Genomic DNA, 15,676 nt, shown 5'->3' with positions numbered 1-15,676 from the left:
CAAAAGTAACTAAAACGGCTCACCAAATCACTTGGCTTCTGAAAAATACTTTAACATGCAGAGACGAACAAGTTGTTGTTCCTCTGTATCGAGCCTTGATAAGACCCCATCTGGACTTCTGTGCCCAGCTATGGGCACCAGGGTTTCTTCGTGATGGGGAGGAAGTGGAGAGGATCCAGAGACAAGTGACCAAGATGATAGCAGGTCTGTGGAATGAACCTTATGAGAATAGGTTGAAGATTTGTGGGTTGCAGAAATTGGACGATAGGCAAAGGAGGGGTGATATGATTGAGACATTCAAATTACTGAAAGGTTTTTATAAGATTGATCCAGAAGATATTTTTGAAAATATGACTGGCGGTGGGAGGACTAGGGGCAATGCATGGAAGCTGGGCAAGAGCGTGGTTGACAAGGGTGTTAGAGCTAGGTTCTTTACTTGGAGAGTGGTAAATGAGTGGAATAAGCTTCCAGAGTCTGTTGTGGGTGCTACAACCGTGAATGAGTTCAAGGCAAGGTATGATAGATACTGTGTGAATGTTGAATAGTTGTTCTTGACATGATGTTAGGGCCTCCCCTCGATGAGTCTGTCGACTCCTTGGAGTTTCCCGGAACAATAATAATAATAATAATAATAAGGCCGGAACAGGCCATGCTATGCCTAAATCCTTGATATGCATGATGATGAATGATTAACACCAGACATCCATGGAGTGAAAACAGTGATCACAGGAGGTATCTACTGTTACACACAAAGCTCATCAAATTGTTCTTTAAACTCATTCAGTGTTTGCAATTACCATACTGTCAGGCAATGCATTCTACTCACCCAAGAATCTTCTCCTTATTTCCTTACTCACACCTAATTTATATAGTTTATAAGGATGACTTCTCATTCTACCAACTTCTGCCATTCTTAAGAAATATTTCTTCCACATTAATCAGGTCACAACCACCCTTACAAACATTTCAATCCTATTTTTTCTCTTTCTCTCTCTCCTTCTATTCAGGAAGGTTTGCAAACTGCATTCCCTCAATCTATCTTCATACCCAACATTCCAAAGACCAGTCAACACCTTAGTAAATCTTACCTAGATCCTTTTGAATATATCCTCATTGCCATGAATAGGAGGTGAGAAATCTGTGCACAATAATCCATATGAGGCCTGATCAAGGTCTTATGCAATGAAACAATATCTTTATTTTCAAACATTAAGGTCCTCCGCATATTTATCATAATCTAATGGGACAACTTCACAACTTGTGCAAGATAACCTCTGAACTTCAGATCCTAGTCCACTTCCAGATCTCAATATCCTTCAAAATTTTCCACCAAGTGTATACTTTTCGTCCTATTGTTGCCTGCCAAATTTCAGAACCGAACAACACTTTGCAACGTTCAACTGATGATTTCACTCACTTGACCACTCATACAATCCATCCAAGTCCTCCTGTAAGGCCACAACATCTGCTCGAGTCCTCACTGTTCTTATCAATTTTCTACAATTTTCTACATCATCTACAAAAAGTTGTATACCTTCAATTAAACCTGTCTCAATAATATTAATAAACAACAATGGCTTTTTTGATACTCCATATGTCATATCTTTCTGTCATTGCCATTCCAAAACCAGGAAAGGATCCAACACAAGCAAAGAATTATTACCCTATTGCTCTGATCCTTTTAAGATATTGGAGAAAATGGTTAATTTCAGACTCTGGTATTCGAAAGCAATGATATTCTCTCCAATATGCCAAATGTGACTTTTTTTTTGTAGATGTGGATGTGGCAACTTTAGACCATTTGGTCCATTTAAAGATATATATAAGAGATGCATTCCTGAAACAAGAACATCTGGTTTCAGTGTTCTTTGACATGGAAAAAGCTTACGACACAGCCTGTAGATATGACATATTAAAAGACCTCTATAACCAAGCTTCTTAGACGGCATCTTCCTGTATTTATTAAAACCTTTTTGTCTAGCTAAGTCTTAGGTTCCAATGGGGAAATACATCATCTTGGCCATATCATCCAGAACAAGGTGTTTCTCAAAGCTCTGTCTTAAGCGTGACATTCTTTGCAGTCAAAGTTAACTCAATCACCGAACAGCTTCTTCTCACTGTAATCAATCGGGGTAACTAAAAGACAACTTCAGCAAGCAATTGATTGTGTCACTTCATTGGCTCTTAGCAATAGGTTCATGCTTTCAGCCTGATTGTATAAGTGGTTAGTGTATCCGCTCTCCAGCCAAAAGGCTATGGGTTCGAATCCTGCCATGTGCATGGATGTTTGTGATTGTCTGTGAAAATACTAGTGGTGGCAGTGGTAGGCGGTAGATGCCGTTGCTGTAGACGATGACTGTAGTTGTGGTTTGATGTAGTTGGTTGGTGAATTGAGTGTTGTAGAGTAAGTGCCCTTCTTCGATGAGTCATTGGACTCAGATCCTGAGTTAAGAATTGAACAAACTGTTATTCCAACAGCAACTGATAAGTCCTTGGGACTTATTTTTAAGAGAAAACTTACTTTCCTTGCACACATTTGTGAACTAAGAGAAAAGTGCATGAGAGCATTGAATTTCCTTTTCACTCTATCCTACATTTAATGAGGTGGGGTGGGAATTGATCTTCGATGCTTCATCTTTATCATGCACTTATACATTCAAAGTTGGATTATGGGTCTTAAGTCTATGGTTCTTCAAGCAAGAGTAGCCTCTGATGCTTGGATCCCATCCATCATCAAGGTATACGGATAGCTACTGGTGTCTTTTGCACATGTTCACTCAAAGTCTTCATGTCGAAGCAAATGAACCAGCTCTATCACTTAAGCAGAAATAGTTGTTGCTTAATTATACCCTAAAAATAGTCTCTTTCACATCCTACATGGACTAATCTCTTTTCTCTCCATTAGGAAGCTCAATGTCACACACACATCAGCTTACCATTCATACCTTGGTATACACATTAAAGAGATTATGCAAGCTATTGGCATGAATTTGGCATTACCTGCACCAAACATACCAGCATTCTTCCATGGCAGAATGCACTCCATCTTGCAATCTCTTGCTTTGTCAACTACGCCAGTCTCATACTCCATCATCTGTCTATTTGCAATTGTTTAATGCACACAGAGCATCCTACTCTAATTTCTTGCATATCTATACTGATGCACGTGGATAAGCTTATGTGTTCATCAGACATGTTGTAATAGATTTCCCGGTATGATATCATATCATACCGTGAAATCTATCACAACATCTATACTGATGGTTCAAGATCTGAGACCTCTGTTGGCTGTGCTGTTGTGTTTTTGGACATTACTATATCCGACCTTGTAGATTACCTGAAAGCCTTTGACAGTTTTAAAGAACAAACTGTGAACTGTACTCAAGAATCTTAACATTCTAAATCGGCTGCTTTCTGCAATAACTAACATGTATCAAAACAATCAAATAGCTGTAAGAATCAATGAAAAAGTTACAGAATGGAAATCAATAATCAGAAGGGCCCATCAAGAATGCCCAACGTCACCACTCTTATTTAATATATATACAATAGGAAAGAAATGGAAGAAAAATATAAACCAGTATTTAAACTGGATCATGAAACTATACTTAATACCTTTTTGTTTTCAGATGACCAGATAATCATAGAAAGAAGTGAAGATGAATGCCAAAGATTAATATACTCCTTAAACAAAATTTCTAAAAAAACTGGAATGCAAATATCAACAGACAAAACAAAAATCGTGGCTTTTGAAGAACCATCTCCAATCAGAACAATAATCATGATTGAAAATAAAATTTTAGAACAAATTAACTGCTTCAAATACCTTGGATGTGCTGCATCATATACAGAAGAAGCTGATATTGATATCAAAATTTCAAACTTTCTAAAGATAACGGGAATGATCAATAACATTTTCAAGCCTAACCAAGTTCAACAGCATATAAGAATAAGAATTTGTAAAGCTTTGGAAAGACCTTCTCTACTGTATGGATGTGAATTATGGACCACAAAAACTACAGAAGGAAAAATAACAGAAAGTGGAGAAATGAAATTCCTGCAAAGGCAAGCAGGCTATACTCTATGGGACAAAAAAAGAAGTACAGAAATGCATAAAGAACTAAAAATAGACTCAGTATTGGACAAAAGTATATGAATACCAAAAGAGGTGGATTGAACATATCGAAAGAATGGACAGTTGAAGACTATCCAAAAAAAATACTCCAATATACTCAGTTGGAGGATATAGAAGTCAGAGACAACCAAGAAAGAGATGGAATGTGACTGGAACAGGCTATTGAGCTTAAATCCCTGAAAGGATGAAGATGACTATATCCAACCAGATCCCACTTGTATGCAGTAATTATATAGCAAAGTAGCATGTCTTTCAGCTTGCACTTATGCATATAAAAGAAAACTGCTATCAAAAGTAATTAATAGAGACTCAATGAGTTCTCATCTCATCTTCTTTATACCCTCTTTTACCTTGCGGTGTCGAGGGTCCATTGATCATCGGACCTCAATCCGTTTACAGGATAAGGTGGTCAGCCCTATGCCCCGGTATATCCTATGGCCTGTAGTGTTAAGTTCTCAAGGCCAGTTTGCCTGCTTTGCGGGATGAAAATCCCCAGAATAAACTGAGGAAAAAACCCTGCTGTCCACGCCCAAGACTGGCTAACTTGGCTATGGCTGAGGAAGATCCTTCAGCTCCTCACGTCACCGACAGGAATCGAACCTGGGACACTCCTTCCCAAGGCATATGGTTGTGAAGCGCATAGCCACTAGGCTAACCGCGTGGACTCAATGAGTTCTTTACAGACCATTTCCTCTCCTGTGTATAATCCACATGCAATGCTTTGTGAGGTTTTATAACTGTTGTACAAAATGAAGACTCTTAATTTTAATTTTAATTTTTGGTTGTGCTAGATTCGTATCCACAATGGAATTAAGGGAAACGAGACTGCAGATGCAGCTGATAGATCAGCTTATATTTTTTTTGATGCACTGTTTGACAGTCCTGTATACAGACTACAGACAGTTTATAAAATCAAAGCTACCCAATATCAATCATCCTGGTAGGAAGCACTGACAAACAAACTGCACAAGATTAAGCCTGAAATTAAGCATTGGCAATCAAGTTCAGCATAGAAACAGAAATTGCATGATGTTTTTAACTTTTTAGAAAGAATTCATTTATACAAACATTTGATTATAAATTCTATTTATATGTAGATATTGCATTACTTAATTCTTTTGTACATAACATATTATTTATTTAACATATTATTTATCTCTTTATGACTTATTAATACCTTGTGTACTGCTGTAACCCTTTTTGGTTGCCTGCCTGCCAGCCAGTCAGCCAACCAACCACCCTGAATTCTCCTGTTTTCCTGTCCATGTTCCCTGTTCATGTTCTCTCATCATTGCTCACACTATTACTATTTCTATTAACAAGCACTTCAGTCTCATCCATTCCACTCTCCTGATCTTTCATTTTCATCTCTTACTTCCTCTGATCTCTTGCTTTCATCACTCATTGTGCTTTCTTCTAGCAATTGTCTCCAGTTGACTCACACCAAAACCATTCAAACAAAATTTGCCATGTCTGTACAAATCTCATTTTCCCTAAAAAACATGCAAAACATCTTCAAACTTAACTCCCTTCTCTTCATACAGCTCTGCCAGCATACCATTCACGAGTCTCACTTCCCATTCAACTTGTTATTGTCATACCTTGGAAATCACTGACAATCTATCTTAATCTCAATCTCTCTGAATAACCTCCTGATATCCATTGTTAGATTCTTTTTATTTTTAATTCTTTACATTACAGTACTCTAATGCTAGGCAACTAGCACACATTAATGGTGCCCCCCCCCACACAGTATGCATAGCATTATTGCATACTTTACAATTATATGTCAAAGTCTAACCAACACCTTGCTTAGGTATCCCATTCATCATTCACAAGGGCTCAAAGGGAAAGTGTTTTGATGTCTTGGGCATTAAGATCCAACATCTGTGCATCCTTATAGGACTTTTACACATTACAAGCCTCTATATGAGATGGTTATAGCAAAAAAAAAAAAAAAAATTCAGCAGCAAGTCATATTCTTCAAAACAGTGTATTTTTGAAAATTATGGAGACAACTACCGTGTTTGAATAAAAACTTTAGTTTAATATAACTAAAATCTACATTCGACGTTTCGACCTTTATCTCAAGGTCATCTTCTGGAGCATACAACTATACACAGAAAACAAGCTACACTACAATCAAACTGGTTTGATAAAGACACTGACCAACTGCTACAACAATTGTTGGCCTGACCTCTGGTGAAAAAAAATAAAAAACAAATAAATAAAAAATATAAAAAAATTATACATCAACGCTAGAGTCCTATTATTGGTGTTATGTAGAAATACATTGGGCACAACAAGTATCTATCTATCTATATACATATATTAACATCATGTACATTCCAGTCAGTTGGTATGGAATGTACTGGAATGTACATGATGTTAATATATGTATATAGATAGATACTTGTTGTGCCCGATGTATTTCTACAACCAATAGATAACACCAATAATAGGACTCTAGTATTGATGTATAATTTTTTTATATTTTTTATTTATTTATTTATTTATTTTATTTCATTTTATTTTTTATTATTATTTTTTTTTTTCACCAGAGGTCAAGCCAACAATTGTTGTAGCGGTTGGTCAGTGTCTTTATCAAACCGGTTTGATTGTAGTGTAGCTTGTTTTCTGTGTATAGTTGTACGCTCCAGAAGATGACCTTGACACAAAGGTTGAAACGTCGAATGTAGATTTTAGTTATATTAAACTAAAGTTTTTATTCAAACATGGTAGTTGTCTCCATAATTTTCAAAAATGCATTTGGATCACCGTGTAATCTTAAAAGAAAGGATTCAAAACAGTGCCTTTTTAATACCTGAATTAGAGACATAACAATTTATGTTATCTTTATTTGTCCACCTGATCTAGGTCTCAGTTCGATCCACAGACTTGGATCGAACTGAAATGACAACAAAACCATCTCTTGATACCAAAAGATCAGGCTTTTTTTATGTCTACCTCAGAACTGATATTTGGCTTCTTTCTCACTTTTCAAACTGAGTTTTTATGATGATACATATCACATCATGTCTTTTAACTCTAATGCTGTAGGTTCTAAAACAACATTGAGATATGTGTGTGTCATAGTCTCTCTGAACCCACATCCAGCCCTGCATGAAGTATCTATATTATGACTACTGTGGGAGATAAGAGCCTTTGTTGGAAGGGCATTTATCCTAGTCCTGATCATATCCATATACTCTCATCCAGGTAACATTACTGTTCCTTCACATATAAAAAGATGTTGAGATGGAATCCTCTCTGAGCCACTGAAACGCTTCCCGTTGACTGTGAGATATAAAAGTCTTTTCCATCTCTTCCTTTCAAGAGAATCAGAAACATTATGCATTCCATTATCAAAAGTTCAATGTAATGTTTTAGTTAGTTCTTGATGAATCACAGGAGTTCTAAAGGCAGCTGTGGTAAAAGGTGAAGATGAATGTTGCAGTTTATTTAACCTTAGATATTTTAAGTAAGGAACCATTCATCTAAAGGCAGAAATTCCTAATCTATCAGATTTAATGGTGGCCACATGAAATTAAAAAACTAGAACATCATGTAGTAGTCTAAGCCAAAATCTAATCGCTTAATGTACTTGTTAATTATAAGATGTTAATGTACGAGATGGTCAAAGTTGGTTTTCCCAATACTAAAGAATAAAATAATTTAGGTAACACAAATTGATTTAATAACACAATGCATTGCTGAGACTTCAATGGAGCTTTACAAAGCTTATTCAGAAATAGTGAAAGTTGACTGGGTCAACTTCAACTAGGTCAATCAAGGTTGTCATCCAGCAGCGAAAAACATTAATCCCAAGCACCATCATGCATCCAAAATACCAAGAGCTTTAAGAGGGTGGTTTGAAATATTAAAAATGTAATCCTAGATTTTCATTTTCCTATCAAGGGAGTAAAATACTAAGCAGCATAGTCCAACAACTGAAAACTCATCTTAGTTTCAGTAACAAGTATCAAATCATCTATAAACACCAATGCATTTATTTGGCATCCATTCAAATTAAAAATGAATATATGGTAAAAAGAGTAGAAGAAAGAAGTCTGTTAAGGAAGATACCTTGAAAGAGAAGGCTCAGAACAGAAGAAAGTGGAAGGAAAGCTACTGCTACTAGAAGAAGAACTTTCTAAATTGCAGAATACTCAAGAAAAATAAGACGATATGGTAGCATAGATGAAAGAAAGCCATCAATAACAATATTAACGATAAATGATGATAAGAGTTCTTCTTATCTAATGGCATGTATAGAAGGAGTAGTGATGTCTTATCTCCAATACTAATTGTAATAGATAACTCTATATAACTCTAATAATGAATGACTTGTAAAGTCATTCATTGTTAGAGTTATATAGATGTATTTCTTATGTGAAAAGGGATTAAAGGGATAATTTATTATGCAGAAGATCTGCTACAAATTAATTTCCTGCAGAAGAACATGGAGGCTCTTAACTTATTGGCAGTCTACTATAATTTATAATGCAGGATTTCATTAAAGCAGTAATAGAGTTTGTAATAGAGAATTAACAGTTCAAAATATGAAGATGAAGAAGAAAAAGTCGATAAAATTGCAATTTCAACAATAATGAAGATAAAAACGGTATATAAGTGATCTAGGTATATAATGTGATAAAAAAACTATTAATAATACTATTAACAGCTATGATAAACATACCTATGACAAAAAACATTCTACAAGATTTATTATTATTATTATTATTATTACTCAAGATCCCATGGAGTCAAAGACTCATCTAGGAGGTCCTTTTATCAAACACACAGCTCATCATACTGTGCTTTAAACACACTTAAATTCTCTGTAGACACCACACTCTCAGGCAAGGCATTCCAATCATTCACAACTCTGCATGAAAAAAACCTGCTTCTCACTCCTCCTTATACAGCCTCCAGGGATGACCTTCTCCCCTGATCTCCCACTATTTCCTGTAGAACCTCTAAAGCATTGATCCTATTAACAACCCCTTAATAACTTGTAGGTCTCTATCATATCTCCTCCTTCTTCTCCTGTCCACCAGATTCTGCAAGTTGCATCTTCTCAATCTTTCCTCACACTACACATTACAGAGGTTAGAAACTTCTTAGTCAGTTGCTTCTGGATCCTCTCCAACATCTCTTCATCCTTCTGAAAACCAGGTGACCAAATCTAGGCACAATAGTCCATGTGTGGCCTAATACAATGACCTTATACAATGGAACAAGAATCTCCCAACTTCTACAAGTCAGTGTCCTCCGCATCATTCCCAGAAGCCTTTGTGTTGTCTTCACAATTTTGGCTATGTGTCCCCTAAATTTCAGGTCTATCACTCCCAGATCTCTTATTTCCTCCACCTCCAACAATATATCCTCACCAAGCATAAATTCTGCATCCCATCTTTGTTTTCCAAATTTTAAAACCTTACATTTTGCAACATTGAACTCACATCCACATTCCCATGCCCAATCACTCAATTTATTCAAGTCTTTTTGTAAGGCCACAACATCTTCTCTACTCTTCATGGTTCGTCCCAACTTTGCATCATCTGCAAACAACTGAATACCTCCACCCAAATCTTCACCAATATCATTAATATACAAGTAAAACAGCAATGGCCCTAAAACAGACCCCTAAGGCACACTACTAGTAACTTTCCTTTTCCTGAATATCGTTACCTCATGCACAACTTGTTGATAACTATCAGATAGCCAGTCTCCAATCCAATGCACCAATCTAATATCCAACCCCATCCACTGCAGTTTGACTATCAGCTTATCATGCAGTAATCTATCAAAAGCCTTTGCAAAATCTAAGTATATTACTGTGTATCCTTCTCCTCTGTCCATGGAAGCAGTCACCTTATTGTAATAAGTAAGAAGATTACTAAAACATGACCTCCCTTTAGCAAATTCATGCTGTCCATCAAAGATAATACCAACTGTCAACCCAATTCTGGATCTTAGTTCTCACAAGCTTCTCCAACAACTTAACTCCAACACCTTGAGTTCTATCACCTCCTTTATGAAGTGGCACAATCGTACCCTCCTTCCAGTCCTCAGGAACTTGAAAGAGTGCAAGACTCATATTAAAAAAATATGTCAAGGCCGGCATCAACTCCCTGGAACATTCCTTCAGAATACATGGTGAATATTATCAAGTTCCACAGCCTTATTTACATATAGGTAATAAGACCTTTTAATTTTAATAAGACCTCTGAATTTTTTATTAGTTCTAAATTTTAATGCATCAAAAATCTTTTGTATATGTACCATTTAATATCAGGCTTTGGTGCTCCATCAACTTTTGCATGAAGTTTTCCTGGTTCACCTTCCAAAAATGTTGCTGGTTGCAGTGATTCCACAATTTCTGGTTTTTTAACTGGCTGACCTAATTATAAAATATAATAATGCATCTTTTGTTTAAATATACAGAAATTAATAACTTTTTATTATTGCTATAATTTTTATGTCTTGATTATAAATATCTCTATTATTATTATAATTAGTGATTTTTTTTCTAAAAAAAAAGATGTTGGTACTCATTCTTTGCTAGCAGGAAAATTCTCTTTTTCTTTGTATTGTTTTACGTAATGAACATCCAAGCAGGGATTATTGAAACCCACTAACTAATACAATCTTAGTTAGTGGGTTACATATTAATAGTGGGTTATAATATTAAAACTGTATCTCAATCATTAAAAAGACTGGTTAAAAAAATACATATTTTCTTGAATTTACAGATGGCATATACCCTAACAACAGTCCTGCAACCAAATATCTTATTTTTGATAATTTAGCCAGGTATACTTCACACAAAAATCATTTTTTGATTAACAGTCCAGCAACAGGCAATCCTTTATATCAGTCATTCCTTGCAGGTGGATGCTAATACTATTATGAGCAAAAACAGTTTTTGGCACAACCTCAGTAGTGAACTTTTCACTTGCTTTAACCTGGAATGGGAAAATAAACTAGTAATCCTTTTCATTTTTTTTTTTTTACTTGACAGTTCAAGACAATTTTTTTTTTTGTATTACTTCTTAGATGAACAGAACATCTGTGAGAGTTCCAATAAACCCTAATAAAGATGATTTCCTTAACATGTTTGCCAGGGAAAGAGATAAGTCGATTCATGTCGTACTTGATTTCAGGCAGGACCTCAGAATTTGTCAAGTGTATATGCGGTACTAGAATGAAAATAACCCTATATAGTGAAACACATCTTCCCCTACAGACACCATACTACCAGTGGTGTAACTAGGGGGAGCGGTTCATCCCAGGAGGCACTTTGTGTTTAAGAAATCTTGCCATACTGTCTATAGAACAGCAACTGAGTGATGAAATAGACTTCGACAATGTCATTGATGATTTTGCTGATGGAAAAGCAAGAGCAATAACATTTTAGAAGGTTGGAATTAAAGTTTTACTTCAAAAATAAACATAGTATTTTAATTTATTTCCCTATATGTCATTTTGGCTTTTTGTAGGATTTTCGGTGTGTATCGAGAGGGGGGGGGGGGCGGCAAACTCAAGGACCACCCCGGGAGGGAAAACTCCTGCTACGCCACTGCATACTACACACATGAAAGCAAAGTAAATTTTTATTGTAGCACTAAAAACGCACACAAACACAGTCAATGTATACTGTATTTAGTATAAAATAGAGCAATTAGAGTATTTAGTGTAATTAGAAACAACCTGGAATGAATACCACACTGCACAGTTGCAAACCATCATCATCATCATCATCAAATTCCTGCCATGTACCCTCAAGGGGTGTACAGGATATGACAGTACTACATGAAAAAATTACATCATTACTAACTTCCTATCTACAATTTTCCTCCAAATCAGTCTGTTACTTGTCAAGACTCCAACATTATCAGATCTTATATTTCTATCGTCTAAGGCACTTTGTACCGTATCAATCCACCTATATCTTGGTCTTCCTCTGGGTCGTTTTCCTGCCAACCTGGCAGAGAACACTTGTTTTGCTAATCTTTCCTCTCCCATTCTATTTAAGTGACCATACCATCTGAGATTAGCTCTGCTAACGCATTCCTGGATGCTGACAATGTCAAGTTCTTTCCTAATATCCTCATTTTTAATATGATATTGCCATTGATGCCATCTGTTCACGCCTCTAATCTTTCTCAGGACTCTCATATCTGCGGTCTCTAGTCTTTGGTCAAGTGTTTTACTTCTGACCCAGCTCTCAGATCCATAAGTTAAAATTGGTTTGAACACAGTCTTGTATACAGCTAATTTAGTGTTCCGACTAATTTCTTTCTTAGTTGCAAACCAAACAATGTAAAATTCTTTGTAGCACTAAACTTACTATTTTCAGGAATGACAGAGAAGATAGAATAAGGGGAGGAGTTCTGTTGATGATAGCCAAAGAAAGTAGTATATCAAGAGGATAGACATGTGAATGACAGTTCACTTGAGGAGGTCTGGTGTGAAATAGTGACCAACGCAACCAAATATGCAGTTGGTTGCTGCTGTAAGGCCAGGGGGTGATATTGAATTCATGCATCAGCAAATTAGTGCAATGAGTGCAGGGTTAGTGATTATTATGGGGGATTTTAATTATGGTGATATCAACTGGAAGGAGGAAATATCACATGGCAAAAAGGAAATGGAATTCATACACCTTCTAAGAGATAATTACTTGAAACAGCACATAACTGAAGGGACTCATGGTGTGAGAGTGTTGAATAAGTAAGTGTCCTCGTTACCTCCAACTGGTGAGAGTGATCATGTGGCATTGACTCGAGGTTACAAAATTTGTGGATTTCTTTCTTAAGAAGGGGTATATACGGAACTACAGATTAGGTAATTATAACAAGCTTCTTAGAGAGCTTACAGTCATCCCATGGCAGAACATATTGTAGGGGAAAGATGTCAGCAGTGCATGGGATAAAATCAGCAGGTATCTGAGGAAGGCAATATCAGAATGTATTCCCAGTCAGGAAGACAATCAAGGTAGGCGTTAGATGGATGAGTAGTAGTATCAGGCTTGATCTGCAAAAAAAGAAAATATTATAGAGAATTTACAAGGAGAAACCGACCAGTACACCCAAGAGCAGTGCAAGGCTCAAGCTAGGAAGGTTACCAGCATAGTAAGAAAAGCTAAATCAGATTATGAGAAGACCTTAGATAAGGAGATCAAGGGTAATTCCAAAGAGTTCTTCCGCTATGTGGCAAGTAAAAGGAAGAATGACTTTGGAAGGATAACCTTAGTGGGCGCTGATGGTACTGAGGTAACCAATTCAGATGTAATAGTAGAGTTACTGAGTGATCACTTTTCAAAAGTCTATCACCCAAGAGAGGATATCTCTGTACCAATAGCAATAACTAATGTGAGAATTGAAGTTAATAAATCAGAGGTACATAGTATATTGCAGAATTTAAATGCAAACGGTGCTGTAGGTTTAGATGGAATATCAGCTCAGTTGTTGCGTGAATGTGCAAAGGAATTGTGAATGCCTCTTACTTGGTTATTTAACTTAAGTTTGAACTCTGGTATGGTCTCTAGGGAGTGGAAGGAAGGCAACGTAATTCCTTTGCATAAAAGTGGCTCTAAAACTGCAGTAGTTAATTACAGACCAATCACCATCTTGGGAGTGGTGGTAAAAGTATGGGAAAAGTTGGTTAAAGACAGAATTCAAGAATGGGTGGATCAGAATATGATATTCTATAGGGGTCAACATGGTTCTGTTAAAGGTCGATCATCCTGCCTTAGCAATTTATTAACTTTTTATAATAGAATGACATCTGAGTTGGACAAAGGAAATGGCTACACAGTGGTACTTCTGGATTTTGCTAATGCTTGTGACAGGATACCCCATGGACTGTTGTGCAAATTGGAGCAGATGGGGATGGATGCTAAACTGGTGATATGGATAAGAGAATGGCTCAGGGAGAGATACCAGAAAGTGGTGTACAGAGGAGCAGAGTCCAGGATGAGGCAGGTGACCAGTGGTGTGCCTCAGGGCTCTGTGCTTGAGCCGTTATTGTTTAATTTGTACATAAATGATATAGGGAATGGCTTAAAGGGAGATATTCAATTGTTTGCTGATGAAGCAAAGTTGAGTAGTGCAATAAAAAATCACGCTGATGTTGAGAGTTTGCAGGATGATTTAAATAAGCTGGCAAAATGGGCAAAGAGTAATGGATGTCAGTTCAATGTGGAAAAGTGTAAAGTTATGCATTGTGGGATTAAAAGATTACCAGCTGTGTACTACATTGATGGAACGGTACTCCAGGAGATGAAGATTGATGAGGCTAGAGACTTGGGGGTGTTGGTGGTTAGGGAGATGAAGTTCAGAGGACACATTGCTAAGGTGTCCAAGATTGCACATAGGATTACGTGGTTATTGAAGAACACACTAACATCCAGAGATAAAGAGGTTATTATTCCCCGTTATAAGGCATTGATACTTCCACATTTGGATTACTGTGCTCAAGGGTGATCACCTGGATTCTTTGGAGATGAGGAGGTTGTGGAGAGAGTTCAGAGGAGAGTGACTAAGTTAGTAAGTGATGTAAAAAATGGTCCCTACATTGATATATTGAGAGCTTGTGGATTGCAGAGGTTGGTTGATAGGCAGAGAAGAGGGGATATGACAGAAACATTTAAATTACTAAAAGGTTTTTATAAATAAGATTGATGCATGGGAAATATTTCAGCTGTGTAATAGTGATGAAAGAACAAGAGGTCATCCCTGGAAATTAAGGAAAAGTGTGGTTAACAAGGGTGTGAGAACGAGGTTTTTCACCTGGAGGGTGGTGAATGAGTGGAATGCATTGACTGACTCAGTTGTGAGTTCTTCGTCTGTAAATGAATTCAAGAAGAGACATGATAGATATTGTTTTGATAGTTTGGGTCTCCCGCCATGAGTCTACTGACTCCATGGAGATACCCGTAATAATAATAATAATAAATATCTTAACAACAGCTGTAGTAAAAATGAAAATTTCATTAAATAACTAAGTTTATTTGAATACTAGATAAATGTTTAAAAAATTAATGAATACTACAAATTTCTAAATGTACTATATCCGTATGTTATCCTGCATCACTGTTTAATAGAGGTGCAAGTACACTACCATTGCATACCATCACAAAAAAGCACTGATTATAATCATCTTTAGCTATTTTATACCAATATGAGACAATGGAAATCACTTGTTTAGCATAAATAAAATATTTTGGTCATTAATGAAAATCAATCTCTGCCATTAGAAAATTAATTCTTACTGTTATTGTCATCATCATCAGATCTCCATGAAGTCAGACATTGTGTGTGTGTGTGGGGGGGGATCCTATGTTACCATCAAATCATGCCTTAAATTCATTCACTGTGTCCACTCACAAAAGCTCTTAAGACCCTCCTGCTCACACCAGCCTTTCAGGTATGCCTCTCCCCCCCCCTTCCCACTCTACCTTATTTGCCCCCATTCTATAATAAATATCTTCATATTAATCTTATAACTCTTTATCAACTTTCTTTAATATGA

At 36.5% G+C, this 15,676-nt stretch overlaps 1 protein-coding gene across 1 annotated transcript in view; it reads right to left on the bottom strand.

Annotated features, from left to right (window-relative positions):
• Positions 1-15,676, bottom strand: part of LOC150109564 (protein Obscurin-like) — a 1,271,613-nt gene that overhangs the window by 403,616 nt on the left and 852,321 nt on the right. The window contains exon 64 of the mRNA XM_090402667.1: positions 10,424-10,541. Within this exon, the coding sequence (XP_090258793.1) occupies positions 10,424-10,541 (118 nt within the window). The remainder of the gene's footprint in view (positions 1-10,423; positions 10,542-15,676) is intronic.

This window comes from Typopeltis vanoorti, chromosome 2, assembly GCF_054136105.1.
Source record: "Typopeltis vanoorti isolate ZY-2024b chromosome 2, IOZ_Tvanoo_1.0, whole genome shotgun sequence".
Taxonomy (NCBI): Eukaryota; Metazoa; Arthropoda; class Arachnida; order Uropygi; family Thelyphonidae; genus Typopeltis; species Typopeltis vanoorti.
Note: the sequence above shows the minus strand (reverse complement) of the source record. Positions and strands in the feature narration are given on the sequence as shown.